We start from the raw sequence: 26,647 nt of genomic DNA on the forward strand, positions 1-26,647 counted from the left end.
CTGGTAGGGCATGATCAAGGGTAATGTAACAAAGAGGTATTGCTGAAACCCAGGTGGGGACGGAGCATTGATAGTGGGACAGGAGGAAAGTCAAGGGAAATAGAAGAGCTTGGAAGCAAAGGGCAGTTATAGAGGTCTAGACAAAGACATGTACATATGCAAATATATTTAGATGTGAGGATAGGGAAATAGATCTATGAGCCTATATTTATAGGTTTAGTATTAAGGTGGCGGAAGGACATTGGGCCTCCACTCAAATACTCCCTCAAAGCAAGAATACTTTCTTCTATTAAATTGACATTCTATGATGCTCACCCTCCCGACACAACTGCTGAAGACAAAGCGGGTGCATAAGCAAATGTGGTGAAGAAAGATGATGGTGCCCGGCTATCAAAAGATATAGCGTTTGGGGTCTTAAAGGCTTGAAGATAAACAAGTGGCTATCTAGCTCAGAAGCAACAAAGCCGACGTGGAAGAACACACCAGCCTGTGTGATCACGTGGTTCCGAAGGGATCAGTTATCAGGCAGCAAAGAACAAAAAAATCCTATCATTGGGTGCACACCTCCATGATACGACCACTGAGGGCAAACAGGTCCATAAGCAAATGTGGTGAAGGAAGCTGATGGTGCCCGGCTATCAAAAGAGATAGTGTCTGGAGTCTTAAAGGCTTGAAGGTAAACAAGGGGCCATCTAGCTCAGAAGCAATAAAACCCTCATAGAAGCACACCAGCCTGTGTGATCACGAGGTGTTGAAGGGATCAGTATAAGGCATCATCAGAACAAAAAAATCTTACCATAGTGAATGAAGGTGGAAGTGCAGAGTGGAGACCCAAAGCCCATTTGTTGGCCACTGGAGCTATCCCCCCTTGCAGAGGGGTCTAGGGGAGGAGATGAGTCAGTCAGGGTGTGATGTAGCACCGATGAAGAATACAGCTTTCCTCTAATTCCTAAATGCTTCCTCCCCCACCCCCACTATCATGATCCGAATTCTACCTTGCAAGTCTGGCTATACCAGAGGATGTACACTTGTGCAGATAGGAGCTGGAGGCACAGGGAATCCAGGGCGGATGATACCTTCAGGACCAGGGGTGTGAGTGGCGATACTGGGAGTGTAGAGGGAGAGTGGGTTGGAAAGAGGGAACCAATTACAAGGATCTACATGTGACCTCCTCCCTGGGGGACGGACAACAGAGAAGGGGGTGAAGGGAGACGTCGGACAGGGAAAGATATGACAAAAATAATAATTTATAAAGTATCAAGGGCTCATGAGGGAGGGGGGAGTGGGGAGGGAGGGGGAAAAAGAGGACCTGATGCCAAGGGCCTAAGTGGAGAGCAAATGCTTTGAAAATGGTGAGGGCAAAGAATGTACAGATGTGTTTTACACAATTGATGTATGTATGATTTGTGATAAGAGTTGTATGAACCCCTAATAAAACGTTGGGGGGGGAATATGATTTAAAGAATAAATTTTAAAAACTAGTTTTTAAGAAACACAGGAACCTTAAAAAAATTTTTTAATCATCTAAGGGGGTTTAGGGATATGCACCCAACTAATTTGTAGCCAAGAAATGGAAGGGCTCTCATCTGAGTTTCATATAGCCCAAGGATGAACTTTTTAAAAAGAAAAGCCCTGCTAAATTCAGTGACAAAGACTGAGTGGCACTGTGGGTCAGGAACTGGACTATGAAAAAAAATTACTTTCTATAGATTTCTCCTAAAAATTAGAAATAGAAGGACTCTCAACAGATTTTTGCTTGTTCAAAAATTTGGACAATACCCAACCACTTCCTTTCAAAGGGACCAGACAATGGAAAATTACACTAATTAACAAGGGTGTTCAGTTGAGTCAAATACTTAAGTGGAACTAACATGATTTCATTTCATTCCCACATAATTTTATCTGGTATCGTTCCTAAACCAGTAGAGAAATTGCAACGCAGGGAAGGTAAGAACACTACGCCGTACAAGGTCACACAGGAAGCCAGTGGCACAGCCAAGATTCATCATACATGGCTCCAACTCCAAAGTCCACGCTGGGACTCTGTGCTCCTGCAGAGCAGTAGCTTTCATTTTAGTGGCACGCACCAAGCAGTGTGCAGTACAGCTTCTTGCCGCCTTCATTGCTCTACAGTGTGGACTTTGGAGTGTCACGCTTGCAAGAGTCCACGTTTCTTACGCAACGTTGCCTTTTCTTTTCCTATTGAAGTAGCAGCTATCAATGAATTGCTGCTAAAGGAAACTTAGGGGATACTGAGTTTATCATTGTGTGCCTAAAAGTGCCAGACACATTTTTTCTAACTGGACCTCACCTGGATAAAACAACACATTTTAAAAAACAAGTAAGTTTAAAATGGGCACATAAATTATTCAATAGCCGTAAATTAGTCCATGGTAGTTTTTGCGGAGTGATTGCATATATATCAATCTAGCCGATCTCCAACCAGAACAGATAACAATGACCACTATACAACATGATTACTTGAACAGAGTTTTACTTGGGTCAATTCATAAAGATAAATAATCTACAAGGGACGACCATCTTCAAAATTCATGGAAAATGCCTATTATGTAAAAAAATGCATGGATTTAAAGAATCTTGGGGGGCATCAAAATAAACCCTGGTGGTGTAGTGGTTTGAGCACTGGCTGCAGTCTGAATGCTCCATAGTTCGAAACCACTATCGACTCCTTGGGAGAAAGCTGGAGCTTTCTATTCCAGCAATAGTAACAGTCTGGAAAACCCATGGGGGACCCCTTCCACCCCGTCCTGTAAGGTCTGATTTATCTTCTTATGTCTGAGTAGGATCTAGTTTGAGGCACTAAGAAGGCTCTCAGTTTGAAAAGAGCCTATATCTCAGAGCAACATGAATTCTGCTAAAATTGAAGCAAGAACAAACATCAAATTTATGGAGAAGCTTGGGTGGAAGAATGCATGAAATCACTGATACGTTGTAAAAAGTTTAGGACCGTGTCCCAAAGGAATCAGCAGTTTGCAAATGGATAGCTTGTTTTTAAAAAGGGACAAGACAATGCTGAAAATGAAGCCAGCCATTCAGACCATTGCAATTAATTTTCCAGGTGACAGTTAATATTGGCATGCCCGAACTGGAAAGGACTACAGCTTAACAGCAGAAACAATAGCTAACACTATAGACATCTCAATTGGTTTAACTTACACATCTCTGACTTAAAAATTAAAGTTGAACAAATTTCCTACTTGGTAGTTACCAAAACCATGTGTCCAGAACCACTCTTTCCATGCATATTTTAAATAAGTGGCATCAAGATTACAGCGTTTCTTGGACGTATTGAAGCGACTGCAGATAAAACACAATTGGAGCAATGGCTACCAAGAGGGGGAAGTGGTCTCTTGTCCAGTCAAAGCAAAAGCAGACCACTCAGGAGCAAAGGTCACGGTGACTGTTTTGCATTTGTTTTGATGCTTGTGGTAGTTACATAATCTGTTGTCAATTTGAGACTTAAGAGTGAAGGGGTGGAGTTTAGCCTGTCAGGTGGCAGAGTGATGAGGTGCTATGGAGATAAATAGCTCACTGGAGGCAGGAAACAGACTCACTCTCTGCAAGACACTACTTACCATGAGCCTGATGGAGCTACGCTGATGAAGCCAGGGCCCGGAGCTGGAGGAGCCACGTGGACACACACCCCTCCCCACCAGATGCTTCTACCACCACTAGATCCACAAGACTTTCCACCCACGGGCCTGTGATCTTCCTGCATCCGTGTCATTGCATGTGTTTTGCAAGTCTGGAGAGAAATTTATAGATTGGTATTGGACATATAGGCTAATATCAGACTGACACCATGCTCAAGGATTGTTGATTTTCTGGAGGATCATAGAGCGATAACATCTGATTATGTCTGAACAAAGTTGCCAAGAGTTTAGCAGAAAAACACCTGGGTAAACCTCACCAGAGTCTTTCTTCACCACAATGAACCACTTAGTTCTCATCAAATGAGGGCAATTTTTCAAGAGTTTTGATGGAAAATCATAAAGCATTCATCTTACAGTTCTGATTTGACTCCTTCTGACTTTTTTTGTTTCAATATGAAAACTTTGGAAGGGAACTATTATTCTTTAAAGGGTACAATTTTTTCAAAGAAAGGTGACCCAACAGAATGCACAAATTATACAATATTAATATTACATGCAAGTAAAATTTTGCTTAAGATTAGCAAAAGTTATAACAGTATATTGACAAGGAGGTTCAGGCTGGATTCATGACTACATGACAAGGGGTATCATAGTTGATGTTATATGGCTCTCAGCTGAAAGCAGAGAATACCAGAAAGATATCTACTTGTGTTTCATTGCCTATGCAAAGGCATTCAACTGTGTGGATCATAACTATGGATAGTCTTGAGAAGAACGGGGATTCAAACAATTTCACTGGTGTGGAACCTGTACGTGGATCAATAGGCAGTTGCGTGAATGGAATACTGATGCAAAATCAGGTAAAGTCTGCTTCAAGGTTCTTTCTTCAAACTACACTTATTCAACCTAGATCCTGAGCAAATAATTGGAGAAACGATTATATGAAGGATGAGTTGGTATCAGAATGACATCAGGATGGGAAGAAGGCTTATTAACAACCTGTAATATGCAGATGATACAACCTTGCTTGCTGAAAGTGAGGACTTGAAGTCCTTGCTGATGAAAATCCAGATTAGCAGCCTTCAGTATGGATTACAACTCAGTGTAAAGAACACCAACATCTCACAACTGGACCCAGAGTAAGATCCTAAGGGATTGAAGTTGTCAAGGATTTCCTCTTGCTTGGATCTACAAAATTCATGGAAGCAGTGGTCAAACAACACATTGCTCATTATGTAAATCTGCTGCACAAGACCTCCTTAAAGTGTTGAAAAGGCAGGATGTTACTTTGAGGATTAAGGTGAGCCTGAGCCACCTTAAAAAGACAGAAGAGAAATCGATACATTTCAACTATAGCGTTGGAGAAGAACATTGACAGTACCATGAACTGCCAATGTAACAAACAGTCCTATCTTGGAAGGACAGCTGGAAGGCTCCTGAGAGGAAATGTGAGACTTTATCTAACATATTTTAGGCATGTTATCAGGAGAGATCAGTCCCTGGAGAAGGACGTCATGCTCAGTAGGTGGAGCCGACTCAATGGCACCCAACAAGGATTTCTCTGTTTAACATAAAACAAAAAGACCGCACGACATGGCTACATTCCCAGCCCCTGAGGTCTTTAAGGATGGGCTAACGGGTGGGTATCATGGCTTACAAAAGTGTGTTGTTGACCTTGATGGAGCTTATGTTGAGAGATAAAGTTTATATTTTTTCATTCTAGTTGTTCCCACAAACTTTTAAAAGCTCCCTGTGTTTCCCCACAACAGGAGAGTAAAAGCATACTAAAAAATTAAGCAGCATATACCTTCCAAATGAGAACGAAAACTTTTTCTGATCTAGTGCTTTTGAATAGATTATGAGACAAAACACAATGAAAGACAAACATCATAAAATAACTTTTATACAGGATTAGATCTGTTTACATATAAAAAACAGAAAAGAACTGCATTACAGTTAGATTTCACATGTATTACACAGATTGACTTTTTAAAACTACTATTTGACTTCATTTAAATCCCTTTGTAAAAATTTCATTTTGAAGGCACGGTGCATGAAATTAACCAAAAACGGAAGCACTTGAGATGAATGGGCGCCGGGCACTTAATTTATGTTGCTAAAGATTGTTGTGGAGCTGGGGAGTGTCATTTTGAGAACACTGAGAAGTGCAGAGTTGATTTGTATAAAAATACCATATATATCATCCCTCCAAATAAACCACAGTATGGCCAGCAAATAATGTAGGTAGTACATTCATGTTATGCCATTTATAGAAATCAGTCCTATGTTTGATATAATTTTCACCAATTATTTCAACTGGTCTATTTTCAAATTTCATAATATCTTCTGATAGCGTAAAGCCCACCAGAGCAAGATTCTGAAGATCAAGTAGAATTTTAGTTACGTGTTGCTAAAAATAGGAAACTTGGTGGTTGGGTGTGATTCCCTCACAAACTGGAAAGGCAACTTCTATTGGCATTAATCAAGGACCCAAATCACCCTACCAATAACGGCTTTAACTGAAACAAGTCCCCTACATCAGAGACCCAAAGAGCCACTGGTATTATGAACCCATTGGCAGACAGAAGATGACTGAGCATCAATTCGAGAGGCGTTTACAGTAATAACAATAAGGCAGGCCAGTGGGGGGAATGCCAACTTGCTACAGGTTAAAGCAGTTCCATCAGAGAACCTTCCGACTGTAGTCCTCATAGTGTCAGGAAGCATTTAAATAACAGCAGGCCCAAACCTGGCGCAAGTGCATTTCTGGAAACAAGAAGATAAAACTCATGCTGAGAATAACTGGAAATGGAGAGAAGATGACGACTACTGAATAACCTGGTATCATTAGTTCAGGTAAATAGCGGGGGAACTTCAAATTGTTCATGGAAAAGAGTCCATTATCTTTTGACTTCATTTTTCTGTGAACTTTCTGAAGCCCCTTTGGATGTATTTATTAACGCACAATTAGCTTTTAACCAACCTACCACCCTGGGCCAAGTATACAATAAATTTTTTTCGGGAGCTCAATTGAGTTCGAAGGTGAATTCTCTTCAGTGGGAATTTGAAGCATTCCTCAGTTGGATGGAATCCCAATTAATCGCTACCTAAGTGTACTCTGCAAAATACACCAAAATGGAAGGGTCTTTCCTGCTGAAATTACTCGGGCCCATCTATTGAATTCCATAATCAATACAAGAACATTTACACAGGCAGACACTTTGTGAATCACCTCTTCAATCACTTTGATTTTATTAGGAGCTGGGAGGGAAAGGGCTTACAAAATGATCGCCGGGACAAAGACCATGCCTTGTGAGTAAAGGAAGGCACAATGCAAACGTGGGCAGATTTCTTAATACTGTGAAACTGACTCACCTCCATGCCTCTGCGGAAATGGAAAGCCTCAACAAAACACTGGAGAAAAGCTTTCCCATCCCATATGGCTTCAATGTGATCTAATCTAGGTAGATTAGAGCCACAGATAACAGACACAGCTGGGCTGAGAACATTGGCTTAGTAGTCGTGGATCCAGTACATTCATGTTAATAGGTAACATGGGTTGAGCGGCCTTGTTTTCCAGCACAATGCACTATTCTGAGATTCATGAAAGATTCGTGAACTATCGTAGTTTGGTTTTTGCTTTCAAGAGAAATGACTAAAAGAACCATTTGCATGTTTCTAAACAATTTTTACGTATGCTTGAAAAGCCAGACCACCAGACACTGAGATGTGCAATTAAGGAAATTAAAGGTATCTTCCTCCAGTGAAGACCAATGTTATTACAAGCTGTCACATTAACTTGTTTCATCTCTAGCGGAAATGTCCCAAAGGAGCCGCTCTTAAGCCCCTTGTTGGTTTACTGACTAACACTCTTAAAAATAAAGCTGAAAAAGAGTAACACCTCTGCATTACTCCCCTTAAAGAAAATGTAAGATATTATTAGAACAATTAAAACATGTATATTTCATTAGCAAACGCTGTTCTGTATATGTGGTGGGGTGAGAGGGGATGGATGTGGCGGGGGGTGGGGTGTGTGTGTTTGTGTGTCTCAGAATTTAGAATGGCAGTTACCAGGATTAATACTACGATGGCTTAACTTTGAACCGCTCAATCCATCATCATATGTATCAGTGAATCCTCATCTTCATTAACAAATGCCTTGGCCTCTTTATGCCTGCTAAACCCAATCTCTCTCTGGAAGATTTCATCATGAATGACCTAGGTGAGTGACATGAAGGCTCTGGGATGACTGATTACATTATTGGACAGAAATGGAAAGTTCTTCGATCTCCTGATTCAATACAAGTTAAGCAGCAACTTAGCTGTTAAAACATTCAACAGGATTAAACCATTACATCATTGTGAAACTCATAATTACAAAAAGCATAATTTTCATCGAACAGCATGATTCAACAGATACCATAACATGTAAATCGTTCAGGCATTTGCAGTAACAGGGTTATCTCACACCAGCAGTCCAGAGTTTACTTTTCTTTCTTTTCATTTTTTTTTTAATTGGAGAGAGCTGTGTTTAAATGCTCTAAACTGAATTTTTAACAAAAGTGGTTATTTTTAACAAAAAGAGACCCTCTGTTTTAGGACAAAGAAACCAATCACTATGGAAGCCTTTGTGAACCAGGCTGGCCATGCCTTTTACCAAGAGTATGGGATTTCAGGCTTGGGCTTGGTCATGAAGTGCAGGTAGTTCACGTTCAAATGTAGGTTAAGAATATGCAAGTAGACCCTTCTATACTTCCAGAGGTTTTTAGGTGGATTCAGATCTTGTAGATTGCTGGGCATATCTGAAAACCAGAAGTGTATAACATAGAAACAGGTTCAAATTAAGGAATTATTAAAGAATTAGGCATTCCTAGCACACACTAGTGCTTCAGATAACAGCAGCAGCACCTGTGGGTTGATACCAAGTTAAAAGATTAGGCAACATGAGTTTTCACTGTGGCTAGATCTTCCTCTCAGCTACATTCCAATGCATGGTTATGTTTCACAACAGAGTCAATCGGTTCTCCCTTCACAGGTGGGGGGTGGGGGTGGTGTCAGGGTGGCTGGCTTTAGAACTCTGCTGAACCTTACAAGAGAGGTAGTGAAATCGGGCTGAGAGCACAGCCCGCCAGTTCTGATCTAACCCTGGAACAGGTAGAAAGCCAAAGCAGAAGCCTATTCATTAATTTCCTAATGTATGTTTCAAATCAACTCAACCTCCATTAAACCTGAATAATAAAGAGAGACTCCAACTATGTAATAACCAGAGAAAAGTACTCCTCAGTAGGCCGAGAAAAACAAGTTTTTAAAGCTTTATGTCAGATTCTGACTGCAGTCCCTGCCTTACTGTTGCTGGATTCTTTTGGTCATTAAAATAAAGACCTGGGGGAGGGGGCAGTTGAGAGGGGGGTGCAGCAAAGCCACTAGTAAACACCTGTTGTGCGAAATACGATACCCATTAGTTGGCTTTATGCAGTGATTATATAAGCTCCAAACAGCTCATCTTAAATTAAGAAGAACAAAACGAAGTGGCTGTCCCATCTCTGCTGCATAAATAGAAATCAGATATTTTCTTAAATGCTGAGTACTTTAAGGAAGGGAAGTTCAAAACTGCCAAACGAATTCACGAGAATACAAATTTAGCAAGTTAACTTCCTGAAAGCTCTTTGAAGAAGCAAGTCAGTCTCTCTGCTTTATGCTGGTCTCCCAAAGGGAACTGGAGTTTTCCATGGTACTTCTGCTGGGAGAGAGGCAAGGCTGTGGTGGGTTTCAATGTTTGCTGGAATATAATGTCTCCTCTTCAGTGTCCGTTTCATCCTGGAACTCGTGGCTTAGGAGGGATTTCTTTGAGCCGGTTGACATCATGCGAATCTCGTCCTCGTACTCATCATGATGCTGTCTGAGCCGATGAAAGCCATCCTTATGCCTGTTGGACTTGATGGAGCAGATGCACCAAATAATGCACGCTGTTAGGACCAACGCTGACATGGTGGCACCTGAAAGACAAGAAGCACCATGTGAGTGGCCTGGCGAGTGTAATAGGCAGCAGTTCCAAATGGCAATTTTACAGTGTGCCCCTCCGTGATTTCATGCGCGTGAAACCGCCTCTCATTATTACAGTAGTACATGGGGAATATGCAAAAATTAGAAGATATAGATAGGCAAAAATATCAAACCAGGCAAACAGCCCACATTTCTATTACCCAGAGATCACCTTAATAACCCTAATGCCTGCCCATTTCTCCAGATCTTGCTTCATGCATGTGTGGGTCATGGATTGAATTGTGTCCCCCCACACTCTGTGTCAGTTTGGCTGGGCCATGATCCTCAGTGGTTTGGCAGTTCTGGAATGATGTAACATGGTCATTATGAAGTAATGGAACCACCCCCCATGGTGTGATCTGACGTCAGGAGATTGGGCTGTGATACAACACTCTGCATCAGATAAGAGGGGCGGTTTCCCAAGGGTGTGGTCTACATCATCTTTCATCTTACAAGAGATAAAAGGGGAGAGAACTGAGCACAAAAGAGAAACCTACCACCTCCAAGAAATAGGGTGGGAAGCCAAACAAATTCCTTCAGACCTGGAGGGTGCTGGAAGCCTCATAGCTAGGGATGCCACGCCCACAGAGAGTGAAAGGAGACAAAGGTCTTCCCCCAGAGGCAACAGAAGCGAAAGCGTCCCCACTCAGAGGTGGCACCCTGACCCAGACTTCTTGCTTCCTAAACTAGGAGCATGCACTTCTGTTTGGTTCAAACCCACCCCCACCGCCCCGTGGTATTTCTGTTACAGTAGCACGAGATGACTTAAAAATTTATGGAACCGCTCTTCTTCCCCCCTTTTCACAAGGAAATGATACTCAACCTATTGTTTTTCTTCTACTTTTTCTTTCCAGTAAACTTTCATCTCACCCAGAGAGCCTCACATATTTTAAATTATCTGTACATATACATGGTTAACGATCAAAATAAGAATCTGAATAACATAATAATAAAATCATAATAAATTTCACACCAGCGAATGTATGGCAGAGCAAGGTATGGCTGACGCCCGGTTGCTGTGTAGTCACACTTGATCTGATTCAAGCTAAGAATTAACTCTCCAAAACAAGTTCTAGGACTTGATCATGTTTTCAATTTACTGTTGCTCTCAACTAGGATCTCTCCCTTACATACCATTTAGTACAACGTGTTTATTTTGCCTAAAATCCAAACTGACTTTGTGTGATACAAAGAATATTATTTGTCACCATGACCCTCCGAACCCTTCCAATAATTCCAGCAATGACACAAATGTTGCCTCCTTTTGGGATCCTAGAGGAGCAGAACTAATATAAATTACAGTCCAAGGGACATAGATCTTTATATACAGCAAGTCATTCATTGACGCAACAGCAAGTTGCTGAGAACCTCCATTTACAAACCACACAAACAGTTAAGGCCTTCACAACTAGTTGAATGATTGGCGGTTTGACGGCACCCAGAAGGACCTGGCAGAAAGGCCTGGCAATCTGCTTTCAGAAAGGTCACAGCCTTAAAAGATCCTGGTGTCGCCATGAATCGGAAATGATTCGACAGCAAATAACATAGCTTGGTGGGAGAGGCGGAGTATAGAAAAATAAGATTATAATGTCAGTTAGTGATAAAGAGTATAATGGGGAAAAGTGAGGTAGAGTTCATGCCGGGAGGAGGCTTTTAACTCAGCGGTTCTCAACCTGTGAGTCACGACCCCTTTGGGGGGGTTGAATGACCCTTTCACAGAGGTCGCCCGATTCAAAACAGTGGCAAAATGACAGCTATGAAGTAGCAACAAAATAATGTTATGGTTGGAGGTCATCACAATATGAGGGACGACTGTATGAAAGCGCTGCGGCAGCAGGAAGGTTGAGAGTCACTGCTTTAGCTCATGTCACCAGGGACAGCCTCTCTGTGGCAGTGACATCTGAGTACAGACCTGGAAAAGTGAGGAGTCAGCCTGGAGACTACAGGGAAGAGCGCTGCTGCAGGTAAGCCAGGCTTAGATAAGGAGACTTGGAAGAAGCGGGACTAGCTTCAGGCCGCTGTGGACCAGCCCTCCTTACACCAATGCCGAGACTGGCTTGAACTTCACCTGGCAGACACTAAGATTTCTTTACCTGATACAGTTACCACAAGCTCCCTTGGCAAACCAAATATCCGGTTATCTGTGTCGAAGACGATTACCACGGAACTCGCTGCATCGTGATGCACAAAGACCTGAAAGGACAAATGTCAGCGTCACGGCACCGTTTATGCAAATATAGAGTGCCCGCCACGTTCCTGTGGCCTATCGCGAGCCAGGGCGATGACTACTTGCCATCCAAAGTAAACAGAAAGAGAACTTATCCCTTTGTGACCAAAGTTAGCGTAATAATCAAGAGGTGGTCACACTTAGAAAAACATTATTTCCCTTTACATCTCTTAAGCTTTCTAACAAACGCTTCAGAGTGAAATGGAAGGAAGATACATTTAAACATATGCCTTTCCGCAGTGCTCCTCAGTTTTGCGTTCCTTACCTGTGAATGTTGCTGCTGGTATCCTTCGGCAATGGCATTGATGTTATGGAAACCTGGGGCCAACAGGACGTGGAAGTAGCCCCCCTCTTTAGTGTGCACTTTGATTCCTTCGTTGAGAACAATGACGGCTTTAGAGACCGGTTTTCCGCTCTTATCTTTAACAAACCCATGAACTCCCTTGTGCACCTGGAGAAAATGTTCAGGATGTAAATTTACACTTCATAAGGTCCCAAATTCTAGAGGCAGGAGCTTGAGGCACGACTAAGGAGGAAAGCGACTGACTTATTCCCGACTCTGACCTGGCTGGTCACTCACTCAGTACTTCTGAGTCGGAGACAGAGAAGAGGAGCGGAGATGACAGCCCCAACTCTTGGCTGCGCCAGTGACTCCTGTCCACCACAGTACACTCCCTCCAGTCCCGCGGTGTGATGTTCAAGTTAAAGAACCTGTGACACCCTTCCGACCAATGCACCTCAATGAGAGCTGATTCCAGGTAGATGAACTCACGGTGTCTACTCAGGCACTGAAAATGATCACACGCTCCTTCTTATCTGCATCCATTTAAAGTAACTAGCATGAGTTTTTGGTAAAAAAGATGATGAAAATGTTTTGATAAAGGCTGTGTTGGCTATTTTTTTTGGGGGGGTGTACTATCATGATCCCAATTCTACCTTACAAATCTGGCTGGACCAGAGGATGTACACTGGTACAGATAGGAACTGGAAACACAGGGAATCCAGGATGGACGATCCCTTCAGGACCAGTGGTGAGAGTAGCAATACCGGGAGGGTGTAGGGAAGGTGTGGTAGAAAGAGGGAACCGATTACAGGGATCTACATATAACCTCCTCCCTGGGGGATGGATAACAGAAAAGTGGGTGAAGGGAGATGTCGGACAGTGTAAGTTATGACAAAATAATTTATAAATTATCAAGGGTTCATGAGGGAGGGAGGAGGGAAAATGAGCTGATGTTAGGGGCTTACATGGAGAGCAAATGTTTTGAGAATGATGAGGGTAACAAATGTACAAATGTGCTTTATACAATTGATGTATGTATGGATTGTGATAAGAGTTGTATGATACCCCAATAAAATGATTAAAAAGGAAGAAAGAGGAGCTGATACCAAGGGCTCAAGTAAAAAGAAAACGTTTTGGAAATGATGGCAACATATGTATAAATGGGTTTGATACAATTGATGTATTAATTGTTATAGGAGCCCCCAAAATGATTTTTTTTTAAAAAGGTTTTTGTGGGTATATCCCTAGGGTTTGCTTTCGGCTAAAGGGGAAAGACTCACCTCAACCAACATGCTAAGAAGTGACTTCTTATTTTCTGCCCACAAGGCCGGGAGCTGGGCCGCCCTGGGGAAGTGGCAGCAGCTTGTGTACACCGTGATTTCTGGGCAGTGGCCATAGGTGACACTGTAGTCCTGGGATGCGAGATGCAGAACAAAAGGGAAAGTAGTAAGGAAACCTGAGAAGAAGGTTTTATAACATAACAAAAAGAGCAAAAAGGAAAGTTGAGCAACATGAACAAGGAAATTACTGAAACATTTTCTAGCACATATAAATAAACCACCATGGTCCATCAAGACGCCCCGGTAGCACTGGCGGTCAGCAGTGGACTGCTGACTCTGCGGATGGTTCCCACCCGCCTGCCACTTCTCAGGAGAAAGGGGAGGCTGCTGACAGTCCCTGTGAACTGGAATGAAATGACGGCAGAGGATTTGGAAATTCCATCTGTTGCAAATGTGACAGCTCCAAACAGACTGGAGTTCCTTGGGGACAGAGACTCTGCCTAATCAGACGCCCGGTGCTTCCCACGGTGCCTGCCAGGGAGAAGGGCTTGTGGGACAAGTGCTGACATGTATAACGTCACAGAGGGTCAGCTTCACTTGAAGCCAGGGGTTCGCCACCCTTTCCTTCCGTTCCTCCTGTGGTGGTGACCCCCCAACCATAACATTATTTTCGTTGTCACTTCTTTCCTGTCATTTTGCTACTCTTAGGAATTGAGTGACCCCTGTGAAAGGGTTGTACAACCTCCAAAGGGGCCATGACCCACAGGTTGAGAACCACTGCTCCTGGAGGTCTGCTGTAGAAGCCCGGGACCCGCCCCTGGAGACCCTCAGCCGGAACCTGCTGGTCCATGCCTGCACTTAGCCAGCAGGCACAGAAACCATCTCTGGGGAGGTTCAAACCCTAACTTGGCCCTGGCTTCCCCCAAACCTGCTAACTTCCATCCTTTGCTAATGTGGTTAGAGGCGCCCTAGTAGAGTCAGGCTGCTAATCACACGACAGGAGTAGAAAGCCTCTCTGCCCTGGCTGCTTTCTCTGTTGGAATATCCTGCCCCACCACCCACCCGTCTGCCAAATGCCACGTCCTCTGGGGAGAGACGGTTCTACCCTTGCTGAGGTGTAACCTTTCCCGCATTGGAGTTTTCACGGCACATCGAGAGTTTGACTCTTTGATAGAGTAAGTTAATTCTTTAAGAGTTATTTGTTAAATGGGCCAGGGGTACATTTGCCACTGTGCCTCATATAGCAAAGTGTCTCACACAGAGATCACTATCTGGGCTGCACGTGTGCACAGACCAGCAACGGCTTCTTTGCTGTAACTATTTTGACTTGGATGGACAACCAGTTAAAATGCTGCCGGTGGTTAATCTAAGGACTAAGCACGCCAAGGAAGCCAAAGCAGATCCCAGTGTGGTTTTACATCAGAAAAGCCACGAGTTCTTTCTCAAAATGGCCAGTATTCCAAATTCCATTCTCACTGTGCTCCACAAAAGCTGCAGAACCCTTCGCTCAACCAGCATGTTTCCTAATCCCGCCTCACTGAGCACTGCAAACCATACCTTCATGCTGCCCAGGTGACTGTGCCATTCCGCTCCGCGCATTACCCCTCCTGGAATATTCTCATCTAGGGAAATATTGACAGATGTCGGATTTAGCAAGGCAGTAGCACAAGGCTTCCCCCCCCCAAAAAAAAAAGTAACAGAAGCTAGGTAAATACTAACCTGATTTATTGGGACAGCCGGGCTGACCCATGTGCATTGAGGGATGATTATTTGCATAAAGAGATGCCAAATGCTTCAGAGTCTCTTTGTTTTCCACTACAACAACAATGACAACAATTATATCCCCATTGAAGTTTATTGTTGAGTTAATACAATTTAAAGTAAATAGCATTAGTTTGTGGTAAAAGATTAAGGAAATACTTTGATAAAGGCTTTCATTGACTGTATTCCTGGGGTTGCCTTCCCATTTAGCTCAGAGCCTTGGTTGTGTAGTGGTTATACATTGGGCTGCCAACTGCAAGGTTAGCAGTTCAAAAGCATCAGTTTTCCACTCCCATAAAGAGTTACAGTATCGAAATTCACAGGAGCAGTTCTCCTCTATCATGTTATGAGTCAGAATCGATAGCAGTGAATTTTGGTTTTGAGTTGGTGGTCCAATGAAGTAATTTCTCATAAGCCAAACTATATATACACTGACCCTAGAGATTCAACAAGCAACTGTTTACTTTACTGTAAGGTGCAGTGAGTCAAAGTTCAGAGCAGGGGAGGGCAATCCTATATTGCAAATAACTGGATGTATCTGAATTTGCTGTGAGCTGGCACGTTTATTCCCAAAGTCTGCAAGCACTAATACTTGTGCAATAACTGCTTGAAAGCGAAATTAAACACCTACAGGAAGGAGGCTAAACTCAACAAGCCGAGGCTATCAATAGATCTGTCCTCCAAGTAACTGAATTTTATGTATATCATCTTACAACTTATGTATATGTATATATGTATATATATACATATATATGTATATGTATATACAACTTATGTATATGTATATCTTATGTATATCATCATACAACTGAATTTTATGTATATATCATCTTCTTAGGCTAGTAATTTCTCAGGGAATGTGCTCACTCACTATTTAAGTAAATTTTTGAGAAACATTCCCTAGTGGAATTTCCTCTCTGTGCTTCAAGAGAACATAAGTAAGACGACATCCTACTTACCTGTCTGTACTGGCTTGTCATATGGATATGTGACCAGCACAGAACCACCATCTAAGGCAACTGAAAGGCTGAAGTCTTGTTTCTGAATCAAATTTTCAATGATGGCTTTAGTCTCGGGCTGGGACGCATTATCTAAAAGATAGAGAAGTCAATATGTAATATGTTTTAAAATGTCAGTATAAGTAGCTAAGAACATATTCTCTACTTGGGCACAATCAAAATACATCCATAATATAAACATCCAGAGATAAATGTTATTTCTCCAAAAATCACTATCTCAAGCAAGAAAGATATACTGTAGAAGGTAGATTATTCTAGTTACAAATACTTTAGGATTAATGTCTGTATGTGAATGACTTTAGATAAGTCTAAGAAACATCTTGGAGGCAAACAGGGAAAACAGACACATCTTCCTTTATAAAATAATGAAAGGGGTATACAGCCTGTCTTTGAAAGAAAGAGAGATTTTCAAAAAGCACGGTGTTTTCTTCTTCTTTTTAAAATCATTTTACTGGGGGCTCGTACAACTCTTAGCACACACAATCAAGCCATATATCCATTGTGTCAAGCACTTTTGTACATTTGTTGCCATCATCATTTTCATCAAAACATTTGCTTTCTACTTGAGCCCTTGGTAACAGATCCTCATTTTGCCCCTCTCCCCCACCATGAACTCTTGATAATTTATAAATTATTATTTTGTCATGTCTTACACTGTCCGACATCTCCCGTCACCCACTTTTCTGTTGTCCGTCCCCCTGGGAAGGGGTTATATGTAGATCCTTGTAATTAGTTCCCCCTTTCCACCCCAACCTCCCTTCACCCTCCTGGTATCGCCACTCTCACCACTGGCCCTGAGGGGTTCATCTGTCCTGGGTTCCCTGTGTTTCCAGTTCCTATCTGTACCAGTGTACATCCTCTGGTCTAGCCAAATTTGTAAGGTAGAATTGGGATTATGATAGTGGGGTGGAGGAAGCATTTAAAAACTAGAGGAAGTTGTATGTTTCATAGTAAGCAGGGTGTTTTCTGTAGCATTGTTTGCAGGACTAAAAAACTCAAAAGAAACTAAATGTACATCAGTAGGAAACTGGTCGACTGAACTAGTATATTGCCATATATTAATGATGTACTATGAAGCAATTAATAAGAAAATGTTGGCAGTCTACAAGAACTGAAAGATGTTGATGGGGTAGTCAATTAAAAAAACCTGATCCCATTGAAGTAAAGAAGAAATAAGCTCCTCAAATCAACATCGACGTAGTTACGTGTGTGTGTGCGCACACACACAACACTGAGATGAAAGGAGAGCAATAGCAGTCTTTATCCTACCAATGGTGGAACACTTCAGTAGTACGGATTGAATTTCTTTGAAAGAACTTTAATTACTTACGTAAAGGAAAAAGGAAAACAACCCCCAAAGTTTTCTGGTTGCTATACATTTATGCCTCAGCTTGAACAAGAAAGTAGCCCATTACTCATCTAAAAGAGAAAATCAACCGATCTCCCACAAGAGATAAATACATTAAGTAAAATGCAACGGTAAGCCCAAAAGCCGTATTGTTACAAAATCATAGAAACCTATATTAAGCAAAAATAACGGAATATCAAGTTCTTGTTGCTCGATATATCCCCCGTGTAGGTCTATCCCTGAGGAATGAGCAGCTGTGCTGTCACATGTGGAAAAACGTGGTTGGTGGAAAAACGTGGTTCCTGGCCCTTTTCTCACCAATGCAGTTTTCAAAACTCTTAATAACTTCTACATTATAAGGCCCCATGATCATTCTGTGTTCCTTGAGAAATATCTACTAAGATTACTCCTTGGGATGCCCTCAATAGTCACCATAACCTTCTCAGCGGATCTCTGTCTTGAATCTACCTGGCCCTGCAGACCCCCTCAGGGGCCACTGCTCTTTCTTTGGGAAGGCGGCCTATTTCTGAGAGGACCTGTCTGCAGCCATCCGCTGGTGGGAGACCCACTCGAGCATGCCGTGTTTACAATGAGCACACGCGTGTGTGAGCGGAAGCCCCAGCGGCAGTCCTGGTTACTAACCCGCGGATCTGCAAAGTGCGAGCAGTCTAATTCAGTCTAAACCTGTCTTACTTGTAAAGTCTGTATCCAAGTCTTTTCCGTGAGCATTTGTCTGCCCTGTCTTTGAAGTACAGTCCTTCTCTTGTGCCCTCTCTCGTCCATCTGGATTGAGGGAAGGGACAACCACAATTCGAGTCCTGTCAATCAACTAAAACAGAAACAGAAATCAGTGAGTTTATGAGCGCAGCGTACTCACCAGACACCCTCTCAACAGATATTCTCCAACAAGAACGCCTTTATTGTTTGATTTACACACACACTTAGAAGTCAGAGTTTAAAGAGAAACATTCTCTCTTGCTTCGGATTCCGCAAAGCCTCCCGATGACTGGGAACCAACCCACTATCACTAAGTCGATTCTGACTTAGAGCGACTGTATGGGATTTCTCAGAAGCAGGTAGCCTCGCCTTTCTCCCCAGTGGTGCTGGTTGAGTTTGAACCACTGATCTTTCATTTAACAATCAAATTTTTACCCAACAGTGCTCTTAAAACAAGGGTCAGCAAACTACTGCCTGCAGGTCCAAGCTGGCTTCATTTATTTAGGACTGCTTCCCTGTTTCAAAGGGAGAGCTGAGTAATTTTTTTTTCTTCCCGACAAACCCTTGTGTGGAGGGCTGACTTTCAATAGATCGCAGCGAGGGAGCTGCTCTGCTACGCGTACGAAACCCCGACCCAGAAGCAGGTCTACGAATGGTTTAGCACCAGGATCCCCACGAACGTGCGGTGCGTGACGGGCAAGGGGGTGGCTGCCTTATCGGCCGTGCCCCGTTTCCCGGGACGAGGGGCACTCCGCACCGGACCTCGGTCCCCACGTGCAGCGGGGGCGCGGCCCGCGAGCTGAGTAATTCTTATACTGACTGTTTGCCCGGCAAGCTTAAAATACATATTATCTCATCCTTTGTGGAGAATATTTGCTAATTACGGGATTTGAACTCTAGCACTTATGACACTGAATTTTACAAACTGGAATGCACAATCTGAAAATCAGCACTGGAGACTCAAGGACAGAGTAGACATCAGTACTTCCCAAGCCATCCGTAAACCCCACAGTGGGATACCTACCTTCCCTCTGTGATCTCTCTGCTAGATGTGTAATATCTACTAGGCTGGCATGAACTAGTGTCTGATATATCATCATTCTCCTTTTTTGTAATAATAAATTAGAATAAGTGACCTGCTGGCTTATTTATTCTAGTAAAAGAGTCTATTGGTCAAAATACTTGAGTCCCTTTAATTCTCTGGTTCTCTAATCGCTTCCTGCTAGAGATTCATTTCTAAAGTACTGATGCTTGAGCTTCCCCGCAGGCCTGCTAAATCACAATCTCTGGGGATGTGAATCTGGGCATCAGTATTTTTTTTCTGAAACTCTTCAGGTATTTTGGACTTTTAACTCTAGACACATGGCAATCTAAAGCATTCTAGTCCGATAAGTAATTATTCAGACCCAATTAGACCAGTGAGGCAAGTTCTGATAAACCAGGAATTTAGAGAGTCCCAAGTCTCTTTAGGTTGGATCAGTAGGTTGCCATCCTGGTCAAACGTGAAGAATACCAAAGCCTCTGGGGGTAGGGCTCAGGTATCAGTGTGTTACAAGGGTGACAGGTATTTGGATGGTTCTGTGTGTAGCCAGGATTGATAACAACTGTCCTAGATACTTCTTCCACTTTAAGTAAGCCAAACAACGTCTCTGCGATGCTTCTGATCGAGTCCGATTTAAGTTCACCTGATCTAATCATGACATTAATTCGTTCCAAATTTCTTTGGGGGCAGGCAGTATAACAGAACAAAAGTGCATGGACTTTAGAGTGAGATGCAATTTCATTTAAATCCCAATTTGACCACTAATTTGCTGTGTGGTCTCCTATAGTTATAAAATACAGGTTTTAGTAACTACACCTATAAAACCAAGAGTCATAACACAGCAGGGAGGGGTATATTAAAAGTGTGCATACAGTACTCACTACAGGACCTGGCACACAGTAAGCACTGAACAACTCGTAGTTCTCCTCCCTTTCCTAAATTTAGTAAGACAGGTGCCAAGTAGAAGGTGCCGTCCAAGAACGTGCCCTGCACTCTTTTCTCTGCGAAGTCCCAGACCTCAACTGCATCATCCGGACCAAGCCTCTGCCCAAAGTCACTACCTGTCTGTAGCCATGGATGCTCAAAGTGAAAATGCCGCATGGCTCAGTCTACAACTTTTCAACAGCCAAGACGACTAATTTATATTTATTGAGAAAAAAAGGAATCTGTGTGTCTCCCACTGCTTTTGTTTAAATACAGCATCCTAGTGTTGCATCTCGGAGGATAGGAGGTCTCACAAGGGAGGCTATACAGACCCGTGAGTAGAGGCTGGGAGTACGACTGATTAAAAACAGGGCTGCTGACTAGCGCCTCAGAGACAGAACCCACCAGCCACTTGGTGTGCAGAGGAGCGTCCACTTCGGCAAAGATTCCTAACGTCAGAAACCCTGCCTGCTCCGAAGGGTTGCTGTGAGCTGGGATGGACTTCACAGCCACGGCATCCACTCCTGAAGGATTCAGTGTACAGTGCAGGGGGAAAACCCCAGCCCTGTGTTGAAACTACCTCTCCCTTCAGGAGACCCGAAACGAATACCTCAAGGAGGTTTTCCTGTTTAAAGCCTGTCGAAACAGGTGCTCTCTTACTTGGGTAACAGCTGGGTTCTTCTTGTAGTTCAGGCAGAGAAATTCCGCCAAAGCCAAAAGCAGTTCCGTTCCAACGGGAGCATTTCCGTGGATGCCAGCAACGAAGCGAATCTTTGGTTCTTCGGGCTCAGATACATTTGGCTTATTGGAGATTTCCAGGGACCAGATGTGACGATACTCAGCACTTTGTCCCAAACTTTTAAGAACCAGAAGCGAAAGGTCAGCAAGGAGTCACAACGATACTGATGTTGACTTATTGACATTTAAAAAGAAATGGGAATAAAACTCGAGAAGTCTGTCAAGGATGACTCAGTGTGTCAAGAGACTTCCGGAAAATTAGTTTTCCTTGTTCAAAGAAAGCAGAATTCAAGTTAGATAGTACCAGACGTAGGCCAGTTTGTGATTAAATTCAGCATTTTCATATTCAGTCCTTCTTATACTACCGTCAAAATATTTGCACTACTTCCATAATCTTTACTGATATTTAGCTAATGTGGTGCTTCCAGACCAGTGTTTCTCAACCTGTGGGTCACGACCCCTTTGGGGTGTGTGTGTTCAAACGACCCTTTCACAGGGTCGCCTAAGACCATCAGAAAACACGTAAATATTTCACAATATATAATTACATATTGTCTTATAATGAATCACTATGCTTTAATTATGTTCAATTTGTAACAATGAAAATACATCCCACATATCAGATATTTACATTATAATTCATAACAGTAGCAAAATGAGTTATGAAGTAGCAATGAAAATAATTTTGGGGAAAAAAGAAATAATTTTATGTTTGGGGTCACCACTACACGAGGAACTGTATCAAAGGGTCGTGGCATTAAGAAGGTTGAGAATCACTGCTCTAGACTATCCTATTTAAACTTTTGATACAGAAATGTTTAAATGGCTTCAGGTGTAGAGAACTTCACTTTCTAAATCTAAACTAGTTTATGTAATCCCACTTTATCCTCGACTATAAATGTATCATAGTAAAACAAAGGCAATGATAACAAAACAAGCAGCCACATGTTCTGCCTGCCAAGAACACCGAGTGTGAGACCTGCTCTCTTGACAGAGAGGGAGGCTTGTAGGAGGTAAGCGGGGGGAAAAGGAGCATATTCGCATTAAATGGAGGAGGATCAGGAGAACAGAAGTGATTATTTGTACTGGTGGGTACCACCTAAGCCATCTTGCATCCCACCACAGGCTCCTGTTTCATGTTTTGGGAAATAATTTAAAAGTGTGTCTTGAATTGGACTATAAGAACAAGACTTAGAAACTAAGTAAATGGACAGCAAAAGAACTTCCAATGATGTGGTTTATTTTTAAAAATAAGAATGTCTACCAGCTGTATGGGAACTGTGCTATTAAGACTGGGACTGGGTAGAACGATCCAAGCATCAGCTACGGGAGAGAACTACAAGCTCAGGACCAACGTCAAAGAAAGGCTTGCACAGGGTCAGCTAATCACGGAGTGACTTTTGGAGTAACTTTAACAAGGCTTAGGGGTTAAGCACTCAGCTGCTGACCGAAAGATTAATGGCCTGGACCCACCAGCCACTCCATGGGAGAAACATGTGGTACCCTGCTTTCCCCCCAAAGATCATGGCTTTGTAAACCCTATGGGGCGGCTCTGTCCGGTCCACTGGGGTCGGTATGAGTCAGAATGGCCTCAAAGACGCTGGGCTTTAAAATGACCTATAATGAAAGAGAAACTGAGGCCAAGAAGCTGAAGAAAGGGAAAGTCAAGGCTACTTGAGTAATGCAGGGGTGCCTAACACGGGAACAGAGACGGCCTCGCCGGCTGTTGCTGCGTGCCGTGAATGGGTTCTGACTCAGAGAGCCCTGCAGGGCTGAGGAGAACTGTCTCATGGGGTTTCTAGGCTGTAGGAAGCAGACTTCCAGGTATTTTCTTTCTCAGAACCACTGATGAGTTCAAACCACTGATAATTCAGTTAGCAGCTGACGGTGATGGCCAGGGTCCTTGTGAACAGAAATTAGAGTACAAAGAAATGGCAGCAGCCATGCTTTAATTTCTATTTGGGTAAAAGAAGGTTGCATATGACTGAACTATGGAATGGTATGATGTCTGGATTAGTTCCAATAAAATGGTTTAAGGGGGGTGGTTACATACAACACTGGGCAGGTGAGTTCATACTGTCTCCCAAGTTCCCCCCCTTTAACCCCAGAGAACATTAAAGAAGCTATGGGACACTTAGTTAGAACATGATTCTGCAGCTTGGAAGTACAAAGGTTTTGAAAGCAGTCTATTCATGAAGAAAAATAATTTTCTCTTTTCCGAAGGCACAGGCTATATATACATTGCCAATCTAACAAGTTATTTTCCCAATGGACTTCATTAAAACAAACAAACATGAAAACAAAGTCACAGCCATTGAGTAGAACTGCCCACGAGTTTCCAAGACTAACTCTTTATGGGAGTAGAAAGCCTCATGTTTCTCTAGTGGAGTGGCTGGTGGTTTTGAACTGCTGACCTTGCAGTTAGCAGCCCAATGTGTAATCCACTATGCCACCCCTCTTGTAACTCATAAAAAGTCCTAAAATGAATCATTAGAAAGATCTCCAAAGGGAAGTTCTCTACAAAATATTATGCCCCAATATTTCTAAATCAACTACAAGAACCATTCAAGATGGCTAATACTGAGTGTGTCTTCTTTTATTTAAAGGCCGTAGGACTTTGGCCAGAGGAGAGCCCATACCTGGTGAGATTTGTAATCTGGGGATAGTTCATGACGAGTCCTCTCAGAAACTCGGATAAGTCTTTGTAGGAATGGTAGCGATAGAGCGCCAGATTTGAAGAGGAGCGTAACATGAGGTCCTCCAAACCATTCTCAGCAGAAAGGTCTTTAATTAAAGTTTCAAACTCCTTAGAAGTTGGGTCGCTGGCCTCGTCGGTGCTGGTGCTATCCCCCTTTCCCTTTTTAGATTCATTGCTTGAATCTGTTGAAGATCGAACCAGTGTGAAATTGACCTGAGTAGCAGCTTCATCCTTGACGGTCACGTTCTTGGTAACTGGGTTATACCTGTAGACAAAGAGACAGCTCAGAGCTACACTCATTCAGCAGGAGAGTCTGAGCTTTAGGACAATCGAGGTGTGGGGAAAGCAAGTAAGTGATTGGAATAAATGTAGCTCATCTTTCTGAAGAGTTACCTTTTTAAACTTGGTGATAAATTTAAATATTAGCAAACAAAGAACATTCACATGGTTACGTATAAAATAGGAATGGGTTCTTAAGACGAGACACAGGGCTTCAAACAAAATTGTAGGCATGCAATGGATACCCTTATGTCTTTGGGATCTGAATCCATTTCTCTGCCATCAGGGTATGTGGGTAAAAATGACTGAGATATACTAACTCGGGATAATCTACATCAAGTACATCTTGCTTGCTGTTTCTTGGATACGTTGGTGTTTCTGGTTATCAAATACTAGGCCCAAACTGAACAACAGCAGAAATGCCCTCACTGGTCAGTCGTGCAAGGTTTTCATTCACCCACGACTGGAGCCTTCTCAAACCCCACAGGCTAACTCTCTGCTATTGCGTCAATGCAGACTCACAGTGACCCTACAGGACAGGGTATAACTTCCCCCGTGGGTTTCCAAGACTGCACATTTTCATGGGAGTAGAAAGCCTCATCTTTCTTCTGAGGAATAGCTTGGTGGCTTTGAACTGTTGACCTTATGGCTAGCAGCTTAATGTGTAGTCCACCGCACCACAAGGGCTGCTCTCTACAGAGCAACTGCTACTTTTTTAAAAAGTCATCTGAAAATTACTTTTTCAAAAGTAACAGTTGCTATCAATGCCCTCGTGTATTTGCTCTTACTTGACTACTCAACTATAGCTTCCCAAACAAGGTAGTCTGCAGCAGCTATCCACCCTTAACAAACGGTTTCAGTTTTCAATATTTTCTGCTTTCTTTGCCATTGCAGTTTTTGTTTTGTTATTGTTGATGTTTTCTGATTTGTTTCTTGTTTTCTATGATTTTTTGTATATGAATCTAAAATGGGTAAAAATACAGATAATAAGGGCATTCATAATGACCTGGGGCACAGCAGGGGAAGTTGGGTATGGGGAGGCTGGCAACATTAAGTTCAGGAAAGAAGACCATGCTCTGAAATTGATGGTGGTGATTGCGCACCTCTTCTCAATGTGACTGAACGATCAAGCTGCGCCACATGTGAGTCACATGCCAGTAAAACGATTCCAAGCCAGAAAGCAGTCCGGAGGTAAAAGCGGTACACTTCAGACTAAGCAGACAAGTGAAAAGGCTCGCTCGCTCTTTTTCAAGAACGAGATCTTAGTGGAAAGGAAACCCCTGAGAACTGAGGGCAGGCTTGCTTAGGGCATCTCACAGCAGCAGCGAGGGACACGAACCCTGGTCAAAAAGGAGTGCTCAAGACGGAGCTTTTTTTGTTTTGATTTTTGTTTTCTTTTGTTCTTGAGAAGGAGCTTTAAAGGGTTTTGTGTGTGTGTGTTTCTCAACAGTTTTAATGGCAGATAATTCACGTCTCATACAATTCAACAGTTCGATCACATTAGGAGTTGTACAATCCCTGCCACGGTCAGTTTGAGAGTATTTTCTTCATCCCTGTACTCATCGCCATGAAGTCCCCACTGCTCCGCTAAAAGGCTTTGCGATGGAGCACAGGTTGGTTGGGTGGTGCTGCTCAGGCGACTAGCAGGGGCAGCAGGCCAGGGAAGCTGTTGTGTCAGCTAACAAGTGCTTCCCAGAGTTTTTACTGTGGCTTTTACATCAGCATTGTGGGGGGGAGCAGGGGGCAAGGAGGTGAACGTGGGGGCAGGTGAACAGGTGAGGACGGTTAAAGACCACGCACAGATTTCTTACACATGCAGTTGGTGCGTTCAAACCCCACTAGAACAGCCCTATCAGTAGGGTTCTCAAGATGGCCTCATTTCCCTTTCGACCACACAGCAGCTTGTGGATTTGAACCTCCAACCTTGCAGTTTGAAGCCGATGCTATTCCACAGTGCCAACAGGGCTCCTTTGTGTCCCTATGGGACAGTCAAAAGCGTAACGAGCTCTGAACTTCCCAACCTTAAAGTTGCTTAGGTTTTCTAGGAATAATTTTCCAGACTGGAGCCATGTTTGCCTCGGCCCCAAACACTCAGCGTGAAAGTAGCTGGTCACTCACCCTCGAGCAGACACTGTGACTTTATACGTTCCTGGGACCAAGAGACGCCAGTAATCTCCATTCTTGTAAGTAGTCACCGGGTGATTGATTTCAGCAACACTAATGGTGGCATTTAAGATACCCCGGCCATCTGTGGCATCAAGGACAAATCCACTGATACCCTGATGAACCTGGGCCAAACACAAGAACAGAGTTTTTCAGTACTTTCTTCTTATGTTGCTAGCTCACATGACAAAATAACAGAGTCTTCGTAATGGAAAAGCATGGAGCAAACGGGAATGTAGGAATTCAGAGTAAAGCTCAATGTAGGCATTCATTAAGCAAAACATTTTAGTTTCTGGAAGACTACTTTTTTAATATGTTAGGTTTGTCTTTATCGTGAGCAATATAAACAACACTTTAAATTTTAGCATATGCTGATAAATTCAAAATATGATTCATTCTACAAGTAAATTTGACCTAGCCTCTTCATAAGGGAAAAGTCATTAACAAATAAACACACACACACACACACACACACACACACACACACACACACACACACACACACACACACC

The 26,647-nt window shown here is 42.8% G+C and overlaps 1 protein-coding gene across 1 annotated transcript in view; it reads right to left on the reverse strand.

Annotated features, from left to right (window-relative positions):
* Positions 1 to 5,501: 5,501 nt before the first annotated feature.
* Positions 5,502 to 26,647, reverse strand: part of CPD (carboxypeptidase D) — a 75,605-nt gene continuing 54,459 nt past the window's right edge. Inside the window, exons 11-21 of the mRNA XM_075561260.1 lie at positions 26,091 to 26,260; positions 23,635 to 23,958; positions 20,918 to 21,113; positions 18,268 to 18,403; positions 16,167 to 16,298; positions 15,166 to 15,261; positions 15,004 to 15,068; positions 13,447 to 13,578; positions 12,149 to 12,334; positions 11,750 to 11,849; positions 5,502 to 9,610 (exon numbers count right to left, since the gene is read on the reverse strand). Coding sequence (XP_075417375.1) covers positions 9,384 to 9,610; positions 11,750 to 11,849; positions 12,149 to 12,334; positions 13,447 to 13,578; positions 15,004 to 15,068; positions 15,166 to 15,261; positions 16,167 to 16,298; positions 18,268 to 18,403; positions 20,918 to 21,113; positions 23,635 to 23,958; positions 26,091 to 26,260 — 1,764 coding nt within the window. The 3' untranslated portion in view covers positions 5,502 to 9,383. The remainder of the gene's footprint in view (positions 9,611 to 11,749; positions 11,850 to 12,148; positions 12,335 to 13,446; positions 13,579 to 15,003; positions 15,069 to 15,165; positions 15,262 to 16,166; positions 16,299 to 18,267; positions 18,404 to 20,917; positions 21,114 to 23,634; positions 23,959 to 26,090; positions 26,261 to 26,647) is intronic.

The sequence above is a fragment of the Tenrec ecaudatus genome, chromosome 10 (assembly GCF_050624435.1).
Source record: "Tenrec ecaudatus isolate mTenEca1 chromosome 10, mTenEca1.hap1, whole genome shotgun sequence".
In the NCBI taxonomy this organism is placed as follows: Eukaryota; Metazoa; Chordata; class Mammalia; order Afrosoricida; family Tenrecidae; genus Tenrec; species Tenrec ecaudatus.